The sequence below is a fragment of the Ochotona princeps genome, chromosome 17 (genome assembly GCF_030435755.1).
Source record: "Ochotona princeps isolate mOchPri1 chromosome 17, mOchPri1.hap1, whole genome shotgun sequence".
NCBI classification, from domain to species: Eukaryota; Metazoa; Chordata; class Mammalia; order Lagomorpha; family Ochotonidae; genus Ochotona; species Ochotona princeps.
In genome coordinates this window covers 15,628,885-15,652,359 of record NC_080848.1, presented here as the reverse complement: position 1 = coordinate 15,652,359, position 23,475 = coordinate 15,628,885, and the positions used below count along the sequence as shown (strand labels likewise).

The window sequence follows — 23,475 nt, the reverse complement described above, 5'->3', positions numbered from 1 at the left end:
GTGAAGAGCCAGACACGTGGGGGACTCTTGGCTGTGTGGAGGTGTCATTTCTGCAGCCTTTCATCTCCTCCTCTCATCAGGGTGGGGGTCAACCACTATAAGCAAGCCCACTCCAGCCTAGACACTTGTAGAGGGACCCCTCCCAGCTGGGAGAGTACAGGGGAGGGGATCAGAGCCACAGGTCTGCAGCCACAGCCAATAAACACGCTGGAAACAAGCACTTTGTCTATCCTTAACCCTTGGGGGAGCTGGGGGGCCGGACCTTGTGGGGTGGGAGGACTCCAAAGGGCCTCTCATGGTGGGAGGCAGATGTAAACGCTGCCCAGCCTTCATTCATGAGCCCACTGCAAGGTCAGCCATCCATTTGACCAAGCAGAGATCCTCTCCGAGGCCCAGTCAGGGCTTGTCCATGCAGGCTCCTTGTCCCTTAGCCTTCCTCCCCACTCTTTTCCCAGACTGGGAAAAGGCAGTGCAGTGCCAGTGTGTTCTTGAGGGTGGAGGATGGGAAGTGAACTGCCTTCCTCCAAAGATCTGGTTGGGTCTGAAACAGCCTGGTGAATCGGGTGGAAAGATCTCACTGAAAAAGCTATTCAGGTTACACATTTACAGCTCCCTGGGGCAAGGCCACTGCTGTTGCAGGCCTCCACTCATCCCCCCACACACTCACTGGACTCCAGGAGATGATTCAGTTTATTGTGGTTCACCTGACCACACCTCTCCCACTTTGGGCTGCAGCTCAGGTGCAGAGCCGCCACACCCTCCCCAGTAACAGCTGGGCTCCTGGGAGGCCAAGACGGGTAAACTACAAAGCCTGAAACGTCTGAGAAAAGCCAAGGTCACATACTTCTCAAACAAGGAAACATGGCCAGAAGGGCTCAGTGAGTGCACAACAGCAGTGAGGACCGCGGGGTTTCCCAGGTCCAAGTCTCTGACTCCATGCCAGCCCAAGGGTGGTGGGCAAGCTAGCAGCGATGGGAGCGGGATTCGGTGTCCACAGGGGCACGAGAAGGGACTCCAGCAGGCTGCAGACGCGCCGGGCCCACCCGGGTCAGGGTCCCGACGCCCTGGCCAGAGCTCGGGCGCGCGCGGCTTTGGCCTCATCCTCCAGCTCATCCAGGAAACGCTCCTGGGACACGGAGTAGAAAGTGTAGCCGTCTGGGGGAGCGGGTTCAGGAAACGACTCGAACAGGCACATCCCCCTTTTCTAGACCTGCCCCACCACTTCTATGATTTCCTCCCAGATCCTCCCCAACCCAAGCTGCTCTCTCCGACTCCAATGCCGCCACCATGAATAAATCCCATTCAAAGAGCACCCGAGGAAGGGCAAGACCGCTTCATCCACACATGGAACGCTGAAAAAGCTCTTCCCCCACGGGCCCCTTCCCCGAGTCGACATTCAGGACGGATACAAATAGCTAACACCACGGCCCCGATGCCCAGGCCAGTCAAGATGTTCCGGGTCCGACGCTGCGGCAGCGTCTTCTGCCACTGTGCTAGTTGCACCTGCCGCATGAAATGCAGTTGCGCAGGACTCAGTTTATCCCGACTCGGGTCGATGCGCTGAGCGAACGGGGCCTGTTTACTCTTGGCCTCACGGGGGTCGCCGGCTCCAGACGCAGCCATGTTGCCACTCCGCCCTGCGCAGTCCCGGGGCGCGAGGATCGCTGGGAAAAGTAGTCCTGGATCGCCGCCCAGGACGCTGGGAGTTGTGGTTCGAGACCTTTATCCCGCGTAGAGCCCATATTCGACAATACCGGAAGGGCGGTGCAGGCGAGAAGCAGTCCTGCATTCTGATTGGCTGAGGGGACCTTGGCCGTTGGGTCGCCAGAAGGCTGTGGGCGACTCGTTAAGTTAAGGCGGGAACTCGCTTTTCCTCAGACTAGAGGCGAGGACGGACCTCGGAGTGTGATGGAAAATTCTGGAAAGAAGCTAAGGGGGCCGGTTTCCGGGCCCAGTGAACAGTCCTGGTGGCCCAAAAAGCTTCTGAATATGGACGGACCTGCGTGGCCTAGATTCACTTCCCTCAGCGACTTTCAGTTTGGGGCCGTAGCCACAGAGACGATCGAAGACGCCCTGCTTCACCTGGCCCAGCAGAACAAGCGTGCTGTGCAGGAGGCCGCGGGCCGGATGGGCAGCTTCAGGGAGACCCGGATCGTGGGTGTGGCCCAGGGCTGGGAGCTGGGTTTATGGGAGAGTGGGGCGTCTGCCTCTGAGGACTGACCATGAGAGTCTGTTGACACGAGTAATTTGTGTTAGCACTTACAGGTGGCGGAGGGTGGCAGTGAGCCAGCGTCAGGAGCACATTCCTCTTCAACATTAGAGAAGCTCAGTACTGACTTAGAAACATGTAGAGTCCTTGCCCTCCACCTCTGTGCCAGCCTTGGGAAATGGAAGTGTAACTGGCAAGTGACTAGGTACTGGGATGATTAGCTGAGTGACACACACACAGAGATTTAGCTTTTATGGAGACTGAAATGAGTAAAGGGGTGATGGCATTGAGGCTGACCTCAAGGAAAAGAGGTTGGTGGAGGTGGAGGTGGAAGAGGGGGGCAGAGCATGAGTCAAGCTGTGCAAATAGGAAAGCCCAGGGCGCCTGTGGGTAAAGTGCAACCCACATTGGCCAGAGTGTGTGGAAAAGTGGCTGAATGAAGACCAGAAGGTAGCCTGGAGACATTCCATGTGGAAGTCTGAATGCCAAGAGAGGCGTTTAAACTTGGTTTGGTAGGAAAACAAGAAGACAGTGAAGGTTTTTAAATCAGGGAGTGATATGAGTGCAACCTTTGCTTGGTAAGAATGGTTTTGGCTGTGATGTCAAGGATGGATTTGACTCGGGAGCGTGAGAGGCAGCCAGGCCAGAGGAGTGTGTTAGCAGAGAAGGATGAAAGAGGATGAAGACATTTCAGAGACAAGAGCTAGGGTTCAACTGTGGATACATTAAGCAGTGAAAGAAAAGGTGACTGAAAAGTTAGGCCTAGGAGACAGGAAGTATAGAGGTACCTGTAAGACATACCCACCACACACACATGTATACAGCAAAAAGCAAATGGGAGGGAAGAGCTTGTTTGGGAGAAGTTGTAGCTTTGTTTTCCTATCTACTGCGTTTAAGGCACTTGAAGGACCTACAGAAAGTTTCTAGCAGACTTTTTTTTTTTAAGTAGGTCAGAGCTGGGGATGGGAGCTTGTGAGTGGTCTCCCTGAGGATGAGAAGGAGCCACTGGAGAGTAAGAGAGGCAGGGCAGCCACACGCACCAACTGGAGAAATATTTTGTTGAGAGGATTGGAGTAGGAGGAGGAGTCCTGAAGGAAAGCAGAGGGCTGGCAGGGAGAGAGGAGCCCAAGCCAAGCCTGAGGCCTGATGATGGCCAGCAATATGCATGCTTCTGTGTTACCATCAGCAGTCAGTCACAAAATATTTGCTGACTTTGGGCATGCTGGGCAGCGAGCAGAGCATCAGGAAGGGAATGACGAAGTGATATGGGGGTGGTTGGGGGGAGAGTAAGCCAAGTATGAAGATACTTTGCAGGGATGGCAGAGTGCTGGCTTCCTGGAGTCAGATGGTGGCAGGGCAAGGCTGGGGTGGGTTTGTGAGCAAGTAAGGAGGTTTAAATGTCACCCATCTCACCCAATCCAAACTCAATGTTCTTGGTGAATTAAGATGGAAAAGAAACAAATATGCAGGTCATACAGATGGAAGCCAAAGCTTAACCACCCGTCTCTACTTGAAGTGAGCAAAACTAAGACTTAAGGCCTACAGCCCAACAGACAGAGCATCTAGTTAACCCTGCATGGTTATGCATGCCTGGGGATTTTCCTGATCTGCTTCAAGTTACTCGGCTCCACATTGGACATTTCCAACAGAGCCTTGACACTCTGGGTTCACACGGCTTCATACATACATGTGTGTGGTGTACCCAGTAGATGGTTCCACTGTTATATGCTGACTTGGCATTTTCACAGCACTATTTTTTTTCTACATCAGATTCCCTCTGAGACCTTAACATTTTGTATGCGTAACTGTGCTATTGGTGCCCAAAGTTCCTGGGTCTGCTGGGGTTTGCTTTGTTGAGAAGTGACGTTTGTCCTTTCTTCCACCCTCTGATGATGTTGCAAGCTAAACAGAACACTATCCGGGGTTGTTCCTTCAAAGGAACACAGAGGCAAGCTAAAATCTTGCCAATGTATCTTGCCTGCCCTTCCTTCCCCTCAGCCTGGACTGTGTTCAGTGGTTGAGGGGGATGTTTCTGCAACAACGAGCCACTCCACAGACAGTCCTGTTCTCAGGGAGAGGCTCAGCCACCAGAGGTTTACCCAAAATGCAGGTTTTGAGGGGGTGGGGGGGAAAGACAGGGTCCAGCTGTAAGGTGAAGCATGTTTGGAAAGCGATGGGAGTTCTCCGAGGGTGGTTACTAAACAAACAGTGTCATAAAGGATATCGCAACTCCAGCAGGCACCTTTCAGTTCCTGCCAACATTCCACTGAAAACAGAAGATAGGGGTGAAGGCTTTTATCTATCCAAGAATCTTCCTTGAAACTGGGAGTTCCCGGCATGGGGCAGAGGGCAGTTAGAACAGCAGTGGGCATGTTGATGTGTTTCTGGCCGAGCCTTTTACCAGTGGAGACCCACAGGAAGGCTGGGGGTCACCGAGGGGGCTTGGTCAGCCTTGGTCTCCCAGCCTCCTCATTGTGCCTCTCACCTGCCTGTTGACAGCAAAGGCGGTGGAAGTCAGAAGTGGGTTCAGGTTATTTGCATCTCCATCTCCTCTTTCTCACCTCCCAACCCCCTCCCCTCAGCCCCCCTCAGGACACCAAGAGTTCACAAGGAGGCTTTGGTTGCACCTCCCTGTGAGTGAGACCTGTCTTTTCTGTTTCTGGCAGAGTTTGTTTTCCTGCTGGCTGAACAATGGTGTCTGGAGAAATCTGTGAGCTACCAGGCGGTAGAAATTCTAGAAAGGTAAAGTCCTGCATGTCAGGCCATGTGGGTGGCACCTGGCAGAATGGCCACCATGACTAGATCTTTCAGAAAGCACTGCTTTCCCCCACCCCCCCAATTTCATTACAGGTGTGATTTGATACCAGGGAAGAGTTGATATAGCCGTAGATGTAGCACTACAGACTCCCTTCTGTTTTTAATTTTTTAATTTTATTTTTAATATTGCTTACATTGTTGAGAGGGATACATGTCCATAGCCTCCAATTAGGGTAGGGAGGAAGTGGGTGAGATAAGTTTTTGTTTTTCCTCTCCTGTATCTGTGGTGGGGGAGAAGGGGAAGGGACTGCACCCGGGGATGCAGGACGGTCCTACGATGGCTCCTTAGAAACCCCGACATAGGGAAGAATGATTCAAGGGTGTGACTTAAGTGGTTTTAATAGTTCTGAGACATTGTCTGCTTCATTGCTCCAGGGTTGAGAAAGTCTTTCCAAGGTCTGTTGGCTGACCAAGTCCACCTTAGTGCATCCACAGATCCTGACCCTGGCTGCAAAACTTTACCAGGAGAACGGTCCAACCTGTTCTGCTTTCCATCCTCTGATGGAGCACTCGACATTCTCTGCTGGTCTAGATGAGCTGGCAGTCAAGTGCCCCGTGTGATTCTGGGCTTGTTGTCCACAGTACAGGTGTCAGCACTTGAAGAGGCTCTCCTGGGTCAGACCATTTCCGTCCATTGGTGTGAGTGCAGGTGTCTCCGCTGCTTTTCCCTCCAGGTTTATGGTTCAGCAGGCTGAGAACATCTGCAGGCAAGCCACTGAGCAGCTGGGCAGTAATGGGAAGACGAGGTCTCCGAACTGGAGAGTTCTCAAGGAGCAGCTCTTCAACAAGTTTCTCCTCCGACTCGTATCGTGTGTTCAGCTGGCCAGCAAACTTTCCTTCCACTACAAAGTAAAGAGATGGGGTGGCCTGTGGGCATCTTAACTCAGGTGGAAATGCCGGAGTGTAATTATGCTTCCTAAGCACACCCCCACCCCCACAAACATACACAGTCACACAGAGGCTGTTACGAAATAGCCTCAAGTTCTGTTCCCAATGTGTAATTGCTGGGCAGATGCCATCATTCACACAGGTCACCTTTCCTCCCCTTGGACTCAAGGGCAGTTTACATAAAGAGCCTGAATTGCTAACATCCCTATCAGCATTAACGGCAACCCATTCCATTTATAAAGGATAAAATGTTCCCACATCACTAACCAGCACCCATACGGTAAGAGGTCGGTCATTCAACCAAAACTTGCTGTTTCTTCTATGGTCAGACACTGTACCAGGTGTCATGGCAACAATGAAAAATATGACCTGTGCTCTCAAGGAATTCAGTATGGGCAAATTGTGTGGAAAAGCACCCTGTTTAGCATAAACCGAGAGTGCTGTGAATGAAGAAGGAAGTGCCCTCTGCGAAGCAGGAAGCAGGGGTGTGGGCTGGAGGTCATGGGGATGGGAACAGAGGAGGGAGCACAGGGGTGGGGGAAGGGAGAGAGAGCTGGTCCAGGAAGCTGTTTGAGCACCAGCTGGAAGGGGGAGGAAGGGCAAGGCATTCATTCCGTGGGCCGTGTATGCAGGGGAAGGCACACGCTGCCCAGTGAAGGGCTGTGTGTGCTCAGCCAGGACTGGGAGCTTTACAGCCTCTGCATCTTGTTTCTCTTTGCCCAGATAATCAGCAACATCACAGTCCTGAACTTCCTGCAGGCTCTGGGCTATCTGTACACCAAAGAAGAACTGCTGGAGTCAGAGCTTGATGTCCTGAAGTCTCTGGACTTCCAGATCAATCTGCCCACACCCTTGGCCTATGTGGAGATGCTTCTGGAGGTTCTAGGTACATCACAAGTGGTAGAGAAGGTGGGCTGGAGACTTCCCTGGCAGGCCCAGGGGTCTGCGAGTGATGGCAGTGCCTGCCCCTGCCGTGTTTCCTCCCGCACGCCTGGGGTAAAGCAGCTCCCAGGCCCCAGCAGCTGGTTTCTATCTGAACCCACAGGCATTCTCCAACTGCAGGATCAAAGAGTTGATTTTATAGAGAAGAGTATGATAAGAGAGAACAAATACACTTTAATTGTGTGTACACACAGAGGTGTAGGGGTACACCTCTCCCTTCGTCCTTCATGACCGACCTGCTGAACAGACTGTTTATAGATCAGATCACCCCGGAAGCACCCGAACAGTTCTCCAGCTTTATGTTGCAGGACACCTGTGGCTACAATCAGGGAAGATGCACTGCCTGCTTCCCACCATTCTCACTCTCCCTCTAGGCTACAATGGCTGTCTGGTCCCAGCCGCACAGCTGCATCCTACCTGCTTGACCCTGCTCGACCTCGTCTATCTCCTGCATGAACCTATATATGACAGCCTGCTGAGGGCTTCCATTGAAAACTCCACGCCTAGTCAGCTCCAAGGGTAAGGCAACCCCTACAGGTTTGGAAGCTCCCAACAGGGAAGTGGAATGAGCCTGGTGAGGCCTGTCTTACCAACAACTTATAACTGAACCCAATCAAGAAAACAGCAAAGGGTTTCACTCTTAAATTTAAATTGTCCCAAGCAATTAACAATTTCTTTCCCATACTTTTCTTTCTATACTACTTTTTTTTTTTAAAGATTTATTTATTTTATTACAAAGTCAGATATACAGAGAGGAGGAGAGACAGAGAGGAAGATCTTCCATCCGATGATTCACTCCCCAAATGAGCCGCAACGGCCAGTGCACGCCGATCCAAAGCCGGGAACCAGGAGCCTCCTCCGGGTCTCCCACACGGGTGCAGGGTCCCAATTCCTTGGGCCGTCTTCGACTGCTTTCCCAGGCCACAAGCAGGGAGCTGGATGGGAAGAGGGGCTCCCGGGATCAGAACCGGTGCCCATATGGGATCCTGGGGCTTTCAAGGCGAGGACTTTAGCTGCCAGGCCACACCGCTGGGCCCTTCTACACTACTTTTTAGTCACTTAGGAAACAACCCCCAAGGGCTGTGACTTGGACAAGAGTGTCTGATTACTGCAGTCAGCCTGGTCAGAAGCCTTGGTTGCATTTGTAAGTTAGACAGGTGGAATAACAAGAAACCTGTAAGCCAATGAGACACGAGGCTCATGTTTTTTCATCCCAGATGAATGGAGGAAAGATGTGGGGCCATTCCTTTCTGTATTAAAGCACTTAACATAATTAACATAGACCTAAGGTTTTGCAGATCAAATTTCATTCTAGCTCCAAAATTATGATTTTAATCACTCAGGGAAAAGTTTATTTCCGTGAAGGAAGACTTCATGCTGTTGGCAGTAGGAATCATTGCAGCAAGTGCATTCATCCAAACCCCTGAGTGTTGGAGCGAGGTATGCACCATGGAGCAGGATCAACGCCGGCAGAATTCACGATTGAAAGCGTTTCCCTGTCAGTTAGGGAAGCAAAAGATAAGTGCCGAGACCCAGAATTAGGACGTGTGTGCACAATGTGGAGGGAAAAAACTAGGACAGGACCGAAAGGTTTTTTTTTTTGTCTTGATCCAATTTTCTGCTGATGCAATTGGGCCTAGAGAACCAAAGTTGGCTTGTTCATCTCCCCTCATAATGGCCCACTATTGTGTTCTAATAAGTATGTTCTCCAGAGCCCCAAATATCTGCTTTATATTTCACAGAGCTTACCTTCAGCAGTAAGTGAGCCTTTAGCTAACAAGACAAAGGATCCTAACGTGGCCCACTGACAAACATGGGAATCTGGACATAACTTCCCCTGTAGGTCCAGGGAAATGTATCTGTGAACTACAGTAGGCTGATCCCTTGTAGTAACAAGCACCTGTCTGTTTCCGAAGGTCGTGGCACATCTGCAGAGCATCACTGGCATCGCACTGGAGAGCATCTCCGAGTTCTCTTATGCAATCCTGACTCACAGCGTGGGAGCCAGCACTCCCAGGCAGCAGCAGCCGGCTCCTCCCCAGCTGCCGGCCAGAGTGCTGAGGGCGGTCGCTGTCTCCAACACATGAAGCAGGCTGAGCCCACCGAGCAGCAACAGCCGCCCCTCACTGTCCTCTGGTCTTGGTTTCAGACAGAGGGCACCAACAGTCCAAATCTCCCTGTGAACTGGATCTGGCATTTCAATTCTGTGTACATTTTTATTTTTGTTTAACAAGCTATTTCCTTAATTTTATTAAGAGGGAAACACCAGAAATGTTTAGTATTAATGCGGCGGGGGAGGTTTGGATGGAGCATCTGGGCAACCCTGACTGAGCAGCCAGCCTTTATTTCCTCCGAAAGTTCATTTAACATCTGTTTTTTGTTACTGAGTGCTACAGCCCTCTATCTTCAGAAGTCTTAAAAAAAGAGAAACGAAGCTATCTTCGGCATGTTTCAGTTCCACATACCTGCACTTGAAGTCTTCTTCCAGAGCACAAAGCACTCATTTGAACAAAAACCCCAATAGTTCACCTCTGCGCAGTTATCAGACTGTAGCAAATCTTTTATTACAAATAAATCTCTCAATAATGTCTCAAACAGTATCAAACACCACCTCATTATCTCTAACACAGAGTAGACATTCAGTGAGAAGTGTTTGATTTCAAGTTTCTGAGCACATCACATGGTGACCAGACAAAGCTTAGATGTCATTTTCTCACAACCGTGTGTCCCAAACTTCTCGTCTCAGTAAAGACAAAAGTTTCTATTTCATATTTTAAGTGCAGGAAGTCGAGAGCTAAAATCCAGTGAGAACATATCAACCTCAATTTAACTCAGTTAAAAAAAAAAAAAAAAAAAGCAAAGTTAAATTAGTTGTTTTCAGAGGAGGGAGGACAGCAGGCATGGGGTAAAAGTCAAAACTGTGACCTGGGTTGGTGACTGTCCATGGCATGTGGCAGCTGTGGAGACGCTGTCATATGATACTTTAAAATAAAGTGGCTTTTGTGGATTTTGTCTTTTTTTGGTATTGTAAACATATGTTGTTTAATATTACCCAAATTTAAACTTTCTGCAAACACAATAAAATGTGAAGCCTTTAAGGCAAACAAACATCCCTTCAGGAAAGTCATTTGTTATAAAACTGTGAGGACACCCATGCAAGGCCCCACTTGAGGTTGGTCAGCATGAACTTGAGAGCCTTTGTCCACTGTTCCTCAGAATTGAACTGGGTTTTGATGGAATAGGAGCCGCCACTGCCTCCTGTGTCTTCAATCTTGCCTTTCTCCACGTCCATCCTGCAGAGGGACACAGCAGAGCTCATCAGTAACACATCATTTCAGGCCGATGGGCAGGGATGCGATCCCAGGACCATCTGCATCAACATATCTCTTAAAGACTATTTGGCAGGGATGGTCGTGTATCTTGGATTTGCTTGAAAGCCAAAAATCAAGAAGGCTGTCACAAGAGCCCCTTGTCGTTGCCAAGGACAGGGACAGGACACACACCCACACACACCAGAGGCCTGCAGCAGGGGTGAGGGAAGACTAAAATTCTTCCTACTGTTTTCCTGGCACCCCTGAACTTGTGAGGGCAGAAGAGAAGAAATGCTGTTTTGGGGTGACAAGCGGCTCAGCCTCACTTTCCTGAAGTAGGGTTTCTATCCATCACTGGGCTTCTACTGGTTTTGACCAAAAGAAGCATTCCTGTTAAGTCTCCAATGGCTTCAGGGAAAAAAACCTTTCTGAAATTGGAGAGCGGGCTTGAGCTCTGTGCCAAGAAAACCCACAAAACCACCTAAGACAACATTCTTGGGCTCCAGGGCCTCAGTGGTCACATTCTGTCCTGCTTGCAGAGCTAGATGAAGCCTTTGCCATCAGGGTCAAGGGCCTGTGCCACTTTTGGCTTTCCCACCACTGAGACGTGCAGGCCTGCATTCTTACTGTGCTTTCACTCTGTCCCGTTTGGGTCTACTACAGGTCCTCTCAGCGCGGGGGATACTGACCTGTAAGGAAGACAAAAACGTGTCTCGCCCTTTTCGACCTCTTCTTTAAACTGCTGCACACAGTCTAGGAAAGCCACCATTGCGTGGTCAAACTTGTTGTCCCAGAAAAACCGCAGCCCCCCAGAACAGTACAATGGAAGCTCCTGTCACATGAGAGGAGAGAAAAAGAAATTAGGGTTTGCGGGATTAAGAGGGGCAACCTGGGGCAGTTCCCAATCCTGTCAGTCTCTCAGGCCATGTGCCATCTGTACGCGTTGGCAGTAACCATGGTGGCTGCATTCTATCATCTCCCATAACCTAGAACAACTGCAGCAACTAGAACTCCCCTCACACCTTTCCACTGTGAGTGGAAATGCACCATCCTCTCCCTCACCAGGACTGCGACCCCACCCCAGCACACACAGCCCCGAGGACATGCTCACTTCCCCTCTCATCCAGCTGTAACAACAGATTTTTTTTTCTGCAACCCCCAAAAGAGCTAAACTTAAACAAGACATTGACTTTCCAGGTAAAGCCACTGCCTGCAATGCTGGCATCCCATACTGGCATTTGTTTATGTCTCAGCTGTTCCACTTCTTGTTAACGGCCTGGAAAAGGCAGAAGGTGGCCCAAGCATCTGGGCCCCTGTCACCCAAGTGGGAGATCCAGCTGAAGCTCCCGGCTTCTGGCTTTGGCCTTGCCAAGCCCTGGCTACTGTGTCCATCTGGGGAGTGAACCAGTGGGTAGACGCTTTCTCTGTCCCCAGCCCCCTTCTGTAACTCTTTCAAATAAATTAATCTTAAAAACAAACAAAAAAATAAAATATTAAGAATCCTGTACTTAGTCCAAATGTAGCTTCCTGAATTACCTTAGATTTGTCTGTCAGAGACTCCAGGTACGAGTGATTTCCATAGGGGACCAGCCGATACCTACAGCAGAACACACACAGGTGGACAGGACCGTGCCTAGACAATCCTGGGAGGCAGCACCCCAGTGTTCTCATGAGACCAGGGACACAGATTCTATCAAAGACACACCACAACCCGAAAGAGAGCTGCATTTCTTACCTCTGAAATTTCAGACCCATCTTATTGGCCAGGGCATGAAGCAGCAACACTGTCTGGCCCCAAGCAGCATTAATCTCATTCCATTCCACAGGAACACTGGGCAGGCGACCCAGTCGGAAGTTATTGATTGTGCCAAATTGTCCACTGTGCCTGTAGAGGACAGCCGAAGGCAGGGCAAATTCAGGGGCGCCCTTAGAAGTGCAGTTTTCTGAACTTGAGCTGTGGTTATGCAACAAGGTGGAGGAATCCACCATGGTGGGAGGGTTTGGGGAGGGGTGGGAGAATCCAAGTATCTATGTGACTGTGTCGCATAATACAATGTAATTAGTGAAGTTAAATAATAAATAATTTAAAAAAAATAAATAAAAAAAATAAAAAGAAGAGATAGGAAAGGGAGCATCATTATATTACCAGAATTCTACCTATGAGCTGCATGGAATCTGCTCTTTTGTATTAATATCACATTAACAAGCATGTTTAATATCAAAGACTTAAACACATAGTGTTATTTCATTTGAATAATTGCAGTAAAAAGAACAGTGAGAGAATAGTTCAAGAAATGATATGTGAATTTTAGACTTCTTACCAAATGCATGAAATTTATAGTCAATAAAAATTTATGTATTCATTAATAGAAAAAAAAAAAAAAAAAAAAAAAAAAAAAAGAAGTGCAGTTTTCCACTCGCACCTACAGCCCAGCATAAATCTCCCTCTTCTCGTGGCAGTGCACTTGCAGCTCCACCTGGCACCTTCATCCGTGCTTCCCACTGAGTCATCATCTCTCCTCTGCTGGGCTGAGGCCAAGGAGACCCAGGGGTCATCCCTTGGTGCTCCTGCTCAGCTCCTCTCCCTGAATCCCCACTGCCTTTATTCTCTTACTCTCCACTTCTGCAAACTCTGCTACTCCTTCTTTCTGTAGATCCCTCCCAACCGTCTGCTGGACAAGGCATTTCTCACGCAACAGATACAGCTGTCCATTGGAAATATAACCCTTGCCCTAAAATAATTCAGGGGCTCCCACTGCCTACTGGGGTAAGCCCAAACCCCACAAGGAGGCCAACATGACCCTGCAGGGGCCATCAGTTCTCTGGCTTCCCGACACTCTACCTTTAGTCACAATAAGCTCCTCTGATTTCAGAATGCACCCCTCCCTCCTTCCTTGGCACCACTCTGCTGCCACAGACTTCTGCTTCCCCTCTCAGGTTAAACATTACTTCTTCTGTGTGTGTGTGTGTGTGTGTGTGTGTGTGTGTGTGTGCGCGCGCGCGCCACATGGTCTCCCTGAGTTGGGGAGAATGGCCTTCTGTGTCCCCATGGCACCCTGGGGCTTCCACACTGCCTTGTTTCACAGCCACTGCTGGAGCTGCCCTGCTAGTGCTTAGCGCTGTGGCTGTCACACAACAGGTGCTCCCTCAGGAGTTAAATGGATACAGTATCTAGTGCATGAAAACACAGATAATGGCGGGGGCAAGAAATCAGCACTGGGTTGCCGTGCGAGGCTTTCCTGGGGCTGAAGGGCTCAGCTAGAGAGCTCTTCCTTTTTGGCTGCCTTTCCTTTGGTGGCTGTTGCCAAGCTCCAGAAATCCACCACAGCAAGGGCAGGGATCTGAGTGAAGAGGACCTGTGGTCCCCCTTGGGGGTCTGAGGGCGCCCTGGCCTAGTAGTCAATAGCTGAGGGCCACACACACAACGCACCCTGGTGTCCCTCCCATCCTGGTCCTCGTTACCAGATGTGAAAGGTCGCGTTGAAGACGTTGGTCTTCTTCAGCTTGTCCAGCTGCAGCTGTGCGTAGCGCATCTGATTTTCTACACTTTTCAGCTCATCGTCCAGCTCCAGCTGCTGTCGCTTAAATTCACTGTATTCTTTTTGATACCTGTGAGCAGCCAATAGCCCAGAGGTTCGGGTTTCTCTACTGTCACACCTCTGGGAAATCCCAGCACCCCCAGTTAGAGCAGCTTTTATAGTCGACATAGATTCCCCCCACCTCACAGAATAGACGCCCTGGTTGTTTGGCCTGGGAGGGACAAAAATGTCGCAAATTTGAGCTGCCCACAGGTAGGAAGTGGAGGGGGAAAAGGACCCTCCCAAACCAGGACAAAATCTTCTTGTATTTCTCATCTTCTTCAGAAGTGAGACAAAAGCCTTTTATTTTTTGAAATTTATTTATTTTCATTGGAAAGTCAGATTTAGAGAGGAGAGACAGAGTGGCTGCAATGGCAGGAGCTGAGCTAATCAGAAGCCAGCAGCCAGGAGCCTCTTTCAGGTCTCCCACGTGAGTGCAGTGTCCCAAGACTTTGGGCCATCCTCAACTATTTTTCCATGCTACAAGCAGGGAGCTAGAAGGGAAGTGGAGCACCCGGGATATGAACCAGCACCCATATGGGGTCCCAGCGCATGCAAGGTGAGGACTTTAGCCATTAGACTATTGCGCTGGGCCCCAAAAGCCACCTTTAAGTGTCTTTTTTGTATGAACTGACACAACTAAGCTCAATAACTTTATTTGTATACACTACTGCCCGTTATTTTGTGAAAAACCAACTGGGGCCAGTGCTGTGGCACTGACTAAGCTTCCATTTGCACTGCCAGCATCCCAAAAGGGAGCAGATTTGTGTCCTGAATGCTCCACTTCCCAACCAGCTTCCTGCTTATGGTCTAGGAAAGCAGTAAAGGACAGCCAAAAGCCTTAGGACCCTGTAGCCACATGGGAGACAGAGAGGAAGCATCCTGTCTGACCCAGCTCTGGCCATTGCAGCCATTTGGAGAGTGAAATAGCATAGGGAAAACCTTTATCTGCTTCTCAAACTCTGTCTTTCAAATGGAAATAACTAAATATTTCTATAAAACAAAAACAAAGACAAACTTTCTTCTCAGCCCTTAATTCTTTCAACTTCTGTGCAGACATCGTCTCCTCTTGCAGAGGGTTCCCTCAGGTCAACACATCCATGACATGGCTGGGCACGTGGTGCAGTGGTTTAGCTGCCAGTAAGGATACCTGCAACCCACATTAGAGTGCCTGGATTCAAGCTCCAACTCCACTCTTGATTCCAAGTTCCTGTGAAATGCATACCCTGGGTGGCAGCAGGTGAGAACCCAAGGAGTTGGGTCCCTACTACTCCCATGGGGGACCTGGACTGAGTCACTGGCTGCTGGCTTCAGCTGGGTCCAGCCCTGGCTGTTGCAGGCATTTGGGGGGCTGAACCATTCGGTCTCCCTCTAAACAAAAATAAATTTACAGGGCCAGCATAGTGGCTCAACAGGCTATCCCTCTGCCTTGCAGCACCAGCATCCCATATAGGTGCCAGTTCATGTCCTGGTTGCTCCACTTTCTATCCCATGCTAATGGCCAGGGAAAGCAGAATATGATAGCCCAAGTGTTAGAGGTCTTGCACTCATGGGGGAGACCTGGAAGAAGTTCCTGGCTCCTGGCTTCAGACCCACCCAACTCCAGCCATTTGTGGTCACTTGGGGAGTGAACCAGCAGATGGAAGTTCTCTCTCTTTCTTCTCTATAAATCAGCCTAACCAAAAAACAAAAACAAAACAACCAAACAAAAATAAAACCCACTTAACAAATAAATAAATCTACAAAGGTAGAGAACAGGTGCAGGGTATTATGTTCACATTTCTAGACGGGAACAAAAGGGTCCACTCCTGATAGAACAGAGACCAGACCTCTGGTTTCTGTGCTCTCTGGCTAATCTTTTGTTCACCTGGCTATGCTGACACGTCCTACAGAACCTTGGCAACCAACAGATAGGCAGAGCAGAGAGGCCACCCACTGGCAGCTGACCACGGTCTCCCAGCTGATCAGGCCTCTTCAGCTGGAAGCCATTTTCTTGTCTGTAGCCTGGAGGGGAGAGGCGGGGAGCAGGGGACACTGACTGAGGGGGAGGCTGGGAGCAGAAGACACTCACTGAGGGGGCGGCGGGGAGCAGGGGACACTCACTGAGTTTCCTCCTGATCCAGTCTCTCGGCCTCAGCCTGAACCTTCTCCAGATTCTCTGCCACAATTTTGCGGTTCTTTTCCACATCTTCCAGCTCCTGGATCAGCCGTTCTTCCTCCAAGGCCAGCTCCCTTAGCTCCTTCTGGAGCTGCTGTTCACTGTCATCTTCATTCATTTGCTCCAAGATCTCCAGACAGCGCCTGCCCAGGACAGAGGCAGGCTGAGTGTGCTTAGCAGAGAGCCCCGTCACTCCAGCCGGTGGCAAGCTGCACAGGGCCCGTCGTGGGGGCGGGAGCAGGGACAGCTCAAGGACCCCGAGCCCATGGGCCCTGGCTCCAGAGACACTCACTTGTAGTTCTGACACTCATTTTCGGTGACATTGAGCTGAGTGTCCAGCTGATCTAACAGAGTGTCCGTGCACTCCTCACACAGCGGGTGGTCTACATCTGTCTGGCCAGACATGATGTCAAAAAGGTCCCCAGTGACCTGAAGGTATGGCAGAGGCAGGGTGAGATCTCCCTGTGCAATCAGCCCGGCTCCCCTGACCCGGGTCCACTGCTGAACACCAGAATAGGACCAACTTGCCTTTAGTCTTCGGCTGAGGTTCTCCATGGTGCCACCATCAGAAGCCTCCCCGATCAGAGTGAAGCTGTTAGCACTTTCTGTGGACATCATCCTGCAGATAGCCCCCCGCCCACAGGCCAGGTGAGGGAGCAGAGAGGCCTCCTCCACCTACTGCACTGCCAGTGCCAGACTCTCCCAGCCCTGCTGAGGGGCCTTGGGTGCACACCCATTCCTAGCCCGACTGACCTCCCAGGGGGTGCCTCTCTCCCAAGGGAAGGCCAGGTTGGTCTTCCACAGGGGGCACTCAGCACCAAGGTTGGCTTGGAGGTACTGAGGAGGGAGACGGGGCATCAACAATTGGCATGTGTGTCTATGGTAGAAAAGGAGGGGAGAATCAGGAAAAGTCTGTGTTTTGGGACCATACCCTTGGCCAGTCACCTTCACCTGCACCTGGAAGTTCAACATTCACTATTCCAAAATTCCTCAAGCACTCCATCTCCTTTGCTAGCTAGTTCCTCCCTCAACTCCTCTACATGCCTCATCAGAGCTCCCATTCCTCTGCACGGCAAGAAGGGCTGCAGGAACCCAATCAACAGTAGGAGGCGAGAGGCTGCATATGGGACTACAGCTTTTCTGAAAAGTGCCAAAAGGCTAGGTGATGATTCACCTCCAGCATCTGGCCCCAGGGTTCATTTCTGGACTCAGTCACCATGCCACTGGCCTTTGGCAAGGGAAAGGGGGATGAGGAGTTGTAGGCACCTGGCTGGGGGGATGAATCTGCGAGAGACACCATCCTGACGAGTTTCAATAAAGGGTTCCTAGGGAAGACGAAATACAAGCATTAGCACTCTGGCAGCTTAGAGGAGGGGTCTGTTTCCCAGTTTCAGAAGTAACTGACTTTACTTGATTGATCACCACTAGACTGACAAACCACAGACACTTCAGAGGGGTATTACTGGACCATTCCCTGTGCGCGACTTAGAAAGGAGTCACAGTGCAGACCAACCCGAGATCCCGTGTGACGATTTACTTATTTATTTTTCCTATGGAGAACAGATATTTCCTACATGACATTCCACTTCTAATTAAATGGGACGTTTTCTCAACACTTTCTGGTCAGGGATAGTGGAAGAATTCTCTAAGTCAAAAACCAGACCTGGCTGCCGCGACGTTTTCCACAGCATAGACAAAGCTCATTGTTTACCCTGCTGGTGTTTTGAAATGATTTAAATGTGACCAAAAGCTTCCCAACGTCTCCTGACTTCCACAGACAGCCCCCTGCGCCTCCTTGTTGAAGGCTCTCCGGCCCCTGGACTGACAGCTGGAGGAACCAGCCAAGACAGGCTACTGCAAACGGTGGACAACTGTGAGCAGGTGGGTCCCCCAGCTTCCCCTACTAGGGCAGAGTCAGTCTCTGGGGAATATTCCAGATCGTTTCATGGGATGTGGCCAAGACGCCCCCTAAGACACCCACGGGTGTTGCTGACTACACCCCCTTCCTTTGCTTCCTTCCCCTTTCCATCTCACATCCTTGCCTCCTACCAGGGTGGTCTCTCCCAGATAAAATGTTGTGCATTTAAAACAAGAAATTTTAACACATTCACTGACATTTCCACAGCTTTACATATGACTCATTCCCTAGTGCTGCCGGTCTTACTGTCTAGGACAGGGTTGCTGAACGTCTGGCCAGTGGGTCACGAGATGCCTGCAGACCTTTTGCTCCGGCCCTGCCAAGACAACTGCAGGCAGGACCCAGAATTCAATTAATAACTCCACAGCGCTGCTAATTCTGTGTCATAAACATCCAACGGCCCTTGTGGACAAAAAGGTTGTCCATTCCAAACTAGCGTAATCACACAGCATACGGTCCAGGAGGAGGGAGAAGGATGGACATCCCTCACCAGCTGCAACAGCAGATGACAGGGCGTGGACACACAACCCACTCCACCCTGCCCTTCACTGTCTAGAATTCTGCTTCAAGCATACAGGAGTCCTCTCCACATTGCTATTGCCTAGCTGGGGGCTCAGATGTACTTTTGTAGTGCCAACAATCCAAAGTGATCTGGCACCACCGAAGGTCTCCTGCCACCCAGCAACCCCCAAAATACCCTGCAGGAACCCAGCCTACATTCCTGTTTTCACATCAAACCTCCCACTCGGGTTTCTTATATGGGAAGGACAGGACACCTGTGTTACCTCTCCTGAGTTAGCCTCTTCCTCCTGGGTCTCTCCTGGCTTGACCTGGGCTGTGGCAAGTAACGGAGCTAGGGGCAAGGAAAACGATCAGTCAGAACCAGTCTTAGCAAGGCAGGGGCACTCACGGAAGTAGGAGAAAAGAATCTGAAATATCTTCATCACTACCTCACCTCCATTCCACGCTCCCCTTAGCATTTGTTTATTCATTTGAAAGGCAGAGTTACTGAGAAAGAGGGAGAGACAGAAAGAGAAAGAGGTCTTCCATCTGCTGGTTCAACTTCCCAAATGGCAGCAACAGCCTGGGCCAGGCCAGGCTGATTGCAGGAGCCCAGACCTTTATCTAGGTTTCCCACATGGGTGGGAGAGGCCCAAGGACTTGAGCCATCCTCTGCTGCCTTCCCAGGTGCATTTGCAGGCAGCAGCAGGGACCTGAACAGGGACCCATATGGGATGCTGACACTGCAGGCAGCAGAAAGTTTAGCATGCAGTACCTTAAAGTACCATTTACACCAAGAATCTGGTGTCCCCACCACTCCCGTAAAATCAGAGTAAGATGTTAGTGGCATCACGATTACTGTAGAAAATTCATATCCTTCAAAAATATTCACGGTCATTTTATATTTGGATTTTCTTCAGAATAATTCGCGGTGGAAGGAATGGATGGGGCTGGAGATGAAATATGACGCAGTGTATGCTGGTAACTGCTAAAACCAGGTGATGAGCACACAGAGATCCATATGCATTTTAAAATTTCCATTGTAAAAGCTAACAACTGGGGCTGGCACCATGGCTCAACTGGCTAACCCTCCATCCTCAAGCACCAGCATCCCATATGGCACCAGTTCTAATCCTGGATGCTCCACTTGCACTCCAACTCCCTGATTATAGCCTGGGAAAGCAGCGGAGGATGACTCAAAACCTTGGAACACTGCACCCTCATGGGAGATCTGGAAGTGGCTACTGGCTTTAGATTGGCTCAGCTCTGACTGTTGTGGCCATTTGGGGAGTGAACCAGCGGATGGAAGATCTCTGTCTCTCCTCTCTGTAAATCTGCCTTTCCAATAAAATTAAATAAATCTTAAGAAAAGAAAAGTTAACTTAGGAGACAGCACTGTAGCGCAGCAAGTAAAACTGCTGCAATCTATGCTGATATAACACATACACCCCAAATATACACCATACACACACACAAAACATACACCACACACACCCCACATATACACACCCAAATAAACACCATACACACACACAAAACATACACCAAACACACCACACACAAGAAAATCCCACAGGCAACATTCCCTTCACCCTTGGATAACTGGAAAAGTACATAAGGGAACTGGGAAAGTGTATATATATACATATGTGTGTGTGTATATTTGTAAGATTTATTTGTTTTTATTGAAAAGGCAGATATACAGAGAGGAGGAGAGAGAGGAAGATCTTCTGTCCGATGGTTCACTCCTCAAGCGGCTGCAACGGCTAGAGCTGAGTTTATCCAAAACCAGGAACCAGGAGTTTCTTCCAGGTCTCCCACACAGATGTAGGTTCCCAAGGTTTTGGGTTGTCCTCAACTGCTTTCCCAGGCCACAAGCAGGGAGCTAGATGGGAAGTAGGGCCCTCTGGGATTAGAATCGGCACCCATATGGGATCCCAGCATGTTCAAGGCAAGGACTTTAGCCAGTAGGCTACTGTGCTGGGCCCCTTCTTATATACATATTTACAGATTTGCTTAGGGTCCGGCATAGAAGCCTAGTGGCTAAAGTCCTTGCCTTGCACTCACTGGGATGCCATATAAGAGCCTGTTCATGTTCCGGCAGCCCCACTTCCCATTCAGTTCCCTGCTTGTGGCCTGGAAAAGCAGTGGAGGATGACTCAAGTCTTTGAACCACCATCACTATGTGGGACACAAGGATGAAGCTCCTGGCTCCTGCCTTTGGCCTGGCCCAGCCCTGGCTATTGTAGCCATCTGCATAGCAGATAGAAAATGTCTGTCTCTTACTTTCTCTGTAACTCTTTCAAATAAATAATTATAACTTTAAAAAACAAAAAAGTACAGGGCCTGGCGGCGTGGCCTAACAGCTAAAGTCCTCGCCTTAAACGCCCCGAGATCCCATATGGGCGCTGGTTCTGATCCCGGCAGCTCCACTTCCCATCCAGCTCCCTGCTTGTGGCCTGGGAAAGCAGTCGAGGACGGTCCAATGCATTGGGACACTGCACCCGCGTGGGAGACCCGAAAGAGGTTCCAGGTTCCCGGCTTCGGATTGGCCCGTTGTGGCTCACTTGGAGAGTGAATCATCGGATGGAAGATCTTCCTCTCTGTCTCTCCTCCTCTGTGTATATCTGGCTGTAATAAAATGAATAAATCTTTAAAAAAAAAAAAAAAAGAATGGCAGAGTCTGGGGCAGGTGTCATGGCTTATCAAGTTAAGTCTCCCTCTGCAGTGCCAGTTCAATTCCAAGCTGTTCCACTTCCAAATCAGCTCCCTGCTAATGACCTGGGAAAGCAGTGGTGGAAAGCCCACGTGCTTGGGCCTCTACACCCATATGGGAGGCCTGGAAGAAGCTCCTGGCTTCCAGCTCTGGCCATTGCAGCCATTTGGGGAGTGAAGCAGCAGATGGAAACTCTCTGTTTCTCATTCTCTCTCTAATTCTGCCTTTCAAATCAAAATAACTAAATACACATATATATATCTACAGAATGGCAGAACCTGGCTGTTGAAGCTGGGGGCGGACAGGAGAGGACACTGTTCTACTCACTTGCCTGTTTGAAAACTTTCCATCAGAAAAAGTAAAAAATCTATTATTAGATAATGCCACCAAAAAAGAGGCATCGGATAATAAAAAATAGCGAACACCTGTCTGCCAAGCTTACTCCTAGTTCCATTTCATCTTACTGTCCCTTACAGCTCCCTCATGAAGCAATCTGACATGTTACAGGTAAGGAGGCGAAAACACCAGGGCTCAGAAAGGGGAAGTAACATGTGAAACACTGCTCAGGTAGCAAGTGAGAGCTAGGACTGAGCCCCAGCGAACTGGGGCCAGTGGCGTGGGGCCCAGTGCTGGTATCTCCAAGGGACGCCAGTTCAAGTCCCAGCTGCTGCACTTCCTATCCAGCTCTATGCAGGTGCACCTGAGAAAGCAGCAGAGGATGGCCCAAGTGCTTCGGCCCTGTCTCTGTACCTGAGAGACCCAGGTGTGACTCCGGCCTGACCTGGCCTGGCCCAGCCCAGCCCATCACTGCAGCCATTTAGGGAGTGAGCCAATGGCTGGCAGATCTCTCTCTTTTAACTTTTCCAAATAAATAAAATCACTTGTTTTGAAAGGCAAACTCAACCTGGCTGACTCCTGACCCACAAGTTGATTTAAACTTTTTTGTTTGTTTGTTCTCTTCTCAAACCTCATTTCACTTCTGTTGGACACCGGGTTAGTCACTGAACCTCAGTCTCAACTGCTCACATCAAGTGATGTAACGATGACACCACTCTGGGGTAATGGCCTTGGTGCATGCCAAAGCTGAGTCCTCGACAAATGCTGCTACTGATAACATACATGCATATTCACGTGTGGTGTGTCTGCATTCCCTTCAACAGAGCTTCTGTTACAGAAAGCTCTAAGTGTCCAGTGAGAAAACGGGGAGCCAGAGACGCGCAGCACCTCCCCCCAGCTTCTCCCAGCCAGTCTGCGAGATGCCACAAGTCAGCCTCACATCGTTAGAGCCGCCCACTCTTCACGCTCGTGGCCACCCTCTTGCCAAGGACCTCGCTGACCTGTGAGCTCCTGAATGGTGACCCGGTCCAGGATCTTGAAGCTCGTATCCAGTTTGAGGGGCTGGCTGCAGCGCTGGCACACGAAGCTCACCTGCATGGTGCTGCTGGACGCCTTAGAACCCTCCATCCCTGCGGCGGGGGGAGACGAGGCGGCGTTAGGCAGGGCCGGCACCCTTGCGCTACTACCTGCCTCGGGGACGGAGGCAGACCCTGGCCCGCTCTCGTCCCTCTGGGAGCCGTACGACCCCCGGCGCACCTGCTTCGGGGGGCAGCCCAGGCAAAGCCCATTGGAACCCAGCTTCAGGGAGAACCGGTCCTACAGGGACCACCAGGGTTCCGACGTTCCCTTCTAAAGTCCCCGTTCAGTCCCTCACGCTCTTCACCTCGGGGCCCCAGAGCCGGCCACTCAGGTTCGGTCTATCGTGGGGGCACCGCAGCCCCGGATTGGCCCCAGAGCGAGGCCTCCAGAAACGCCATCGCCTCAGACTGTAGCTACCTTCCGGTCCTCCGGCGGAAGACTTCCGCCCGGGACCGGGCGTGACGTCACGCCGACCGACAGTCGCGGGCCGTGGGCCGTGCGGTGCTGCCCTCCGGTGTTGAGCCGGAGGAGCGGCGAGTGAATGCGTTCTTCCCCGCCAGGGCTTCGCGGGGGAAGGCGGAATTCTGGTGATGTGGCCGGCGTGATCGACTGAGGCTTAATCCGCGGCACCCTAGCGCTGGCCCTAAGCATAGACATTTAGCAACGTAGGAGAGTGCATTTCCGTACCGTAAGGTTCACCCCTTCGAAGTGTGTAGGTCCATGACGTTCGGTTGTGCTGGCAACATCATTTTAGAACATTTTCTGGCATTCGTGTAGCCCTTTACAGTTCATTCCGACCTTTACACGGAGACCCCTACTTATTCACTGTCTATATACATTTGCCTTTTCCAAGCATTTCATTGCAACGAAATTATACAATATGTGGTATTTTATGTCTGACTTTTTTCAGGTATCATATGATCTCAATTTAAGTATTTATTTATTTGAAAAGTAATTCGCAGAGAAAAAGAGATGGCTCACTCCCCAAATGGCCACATTGGCCAGGGCTAGACCAGGCTGA

General features: G+C 50.4%; 4 protein-coding genes across 10 annotated transcripts in view; 1 reads left to right on the top strand and 3 right to left on the bottom strand.

The window, feature by feature from the left end:
* Positions 1-672: 672 nt before the first annotated feature.
* Positions 673-1,654, bottom strand: LOC101532333 (cytochrome c oxidase assembly factor 3 homolog, mitochondrial). The gene is made up of 2 exons (XM_004597350.2): positions 1,410-1,654; positions 673-1,155 (listed from the first exon to the last, which is right to left on the bottom strand). Exons 1-2 carry the CDS (start codon positions 1,621-1,623, stop codon positions 1,049-1,051), a joined length of 321 nt encoding a protein of 106 aa, XP_004597407.1. The 5' UTR covers positions 1,624-1,654; the 3' UTR covers positions 673-1,048.
* An 89-nt stretch (positions 1,655-1,743) lies between these two features.
* Positions 1,744-8,973, top strand: CNTD1 (cyclin N-terminal domain containing 1). The gene is made up of 7 exons (XM_004597349.2): positions 1,744-2,158; positions 4,876-4,951; positions 5,701-5,875; positions 6,638-6,800; positions 7,231-7,375; positions 8,200-8,296; positions 8,773-8,973. Exons 1-7 carry the CDS (start codon positions 1,909-1,911, stop codon positions 8,941-8,943), a joined length of 1,077 nt encoding a protein of 358 aa, XP_004597406.2. The 5' UTR covers positions 1,744-1,908; the 3' UTR covers positions 8,944-8,973.
* Positions 4,806-23,475, bottom strand: part of PTGES3L (prostaglandin E synthase 3 like) — a 128,840-nt gene continuing 110,170 nt past the window's right edge. For all 5 annotated transcript variants that reach the window (XM_058675385.1, XM_058675387.1, XM_058675386.1 and 2 more), the window contains one exon: positions 4,806-4,817. The gene's annotated coding sequence lies outside the window, so the exon portion shown is untranslated. The remainder of the gene's footprint in view (positions 4,818-23,475) is intronic.
* Positions 9,396-22,890, bottom strand: BECN1 (beclin 1). Of its 3 annotated transcripts, none has more exons than XM_058675372.1 (12): positions 22,759-22,890; positions 22,376-22,504; positions 18,607-18,674; positions 17,170-17,228; positions 16,438-16,522; positions 16,196-16,338; positions 15,849-16,046; positions 13,630-13,776; positions 11,903-12,052; positions 11,704-11,764; positions 10,857-10,999; positions 9,396-10,149 (listed from the first exon to the last, which is right to left on the bottom strand). In XM_058675372.1, exons 2-12 carry the CDS (start codon positions 22,500-22,502, stop codon positions 9,981-9,983), a joined length of 1,350 nt encoding a protein of 449 aa, XP_058531355.1. In that variant the 5' UTR covers positions 22,503-22,504; positions 22,759-22,890; the 3' UTR covers positions 9,396-9,980. The 3 variants fall into 3 exon arrangements, with proteins under 3 accessions (XP_058531355.1, XP_058531354.1, XP_036352068.1); XM_058675371.1 differs by having other exon boundaries at positions 22,632-22,883; XM_036496175.2 differs by lacking the exons at positions 16,196-16,338; positions 16,438-16,522; positions 17,170-17,228; ... (1 more) ...; positions 22,376-22,504; positions 22,759-22,890 and having other exon boundaries at positions 15,845-15,933.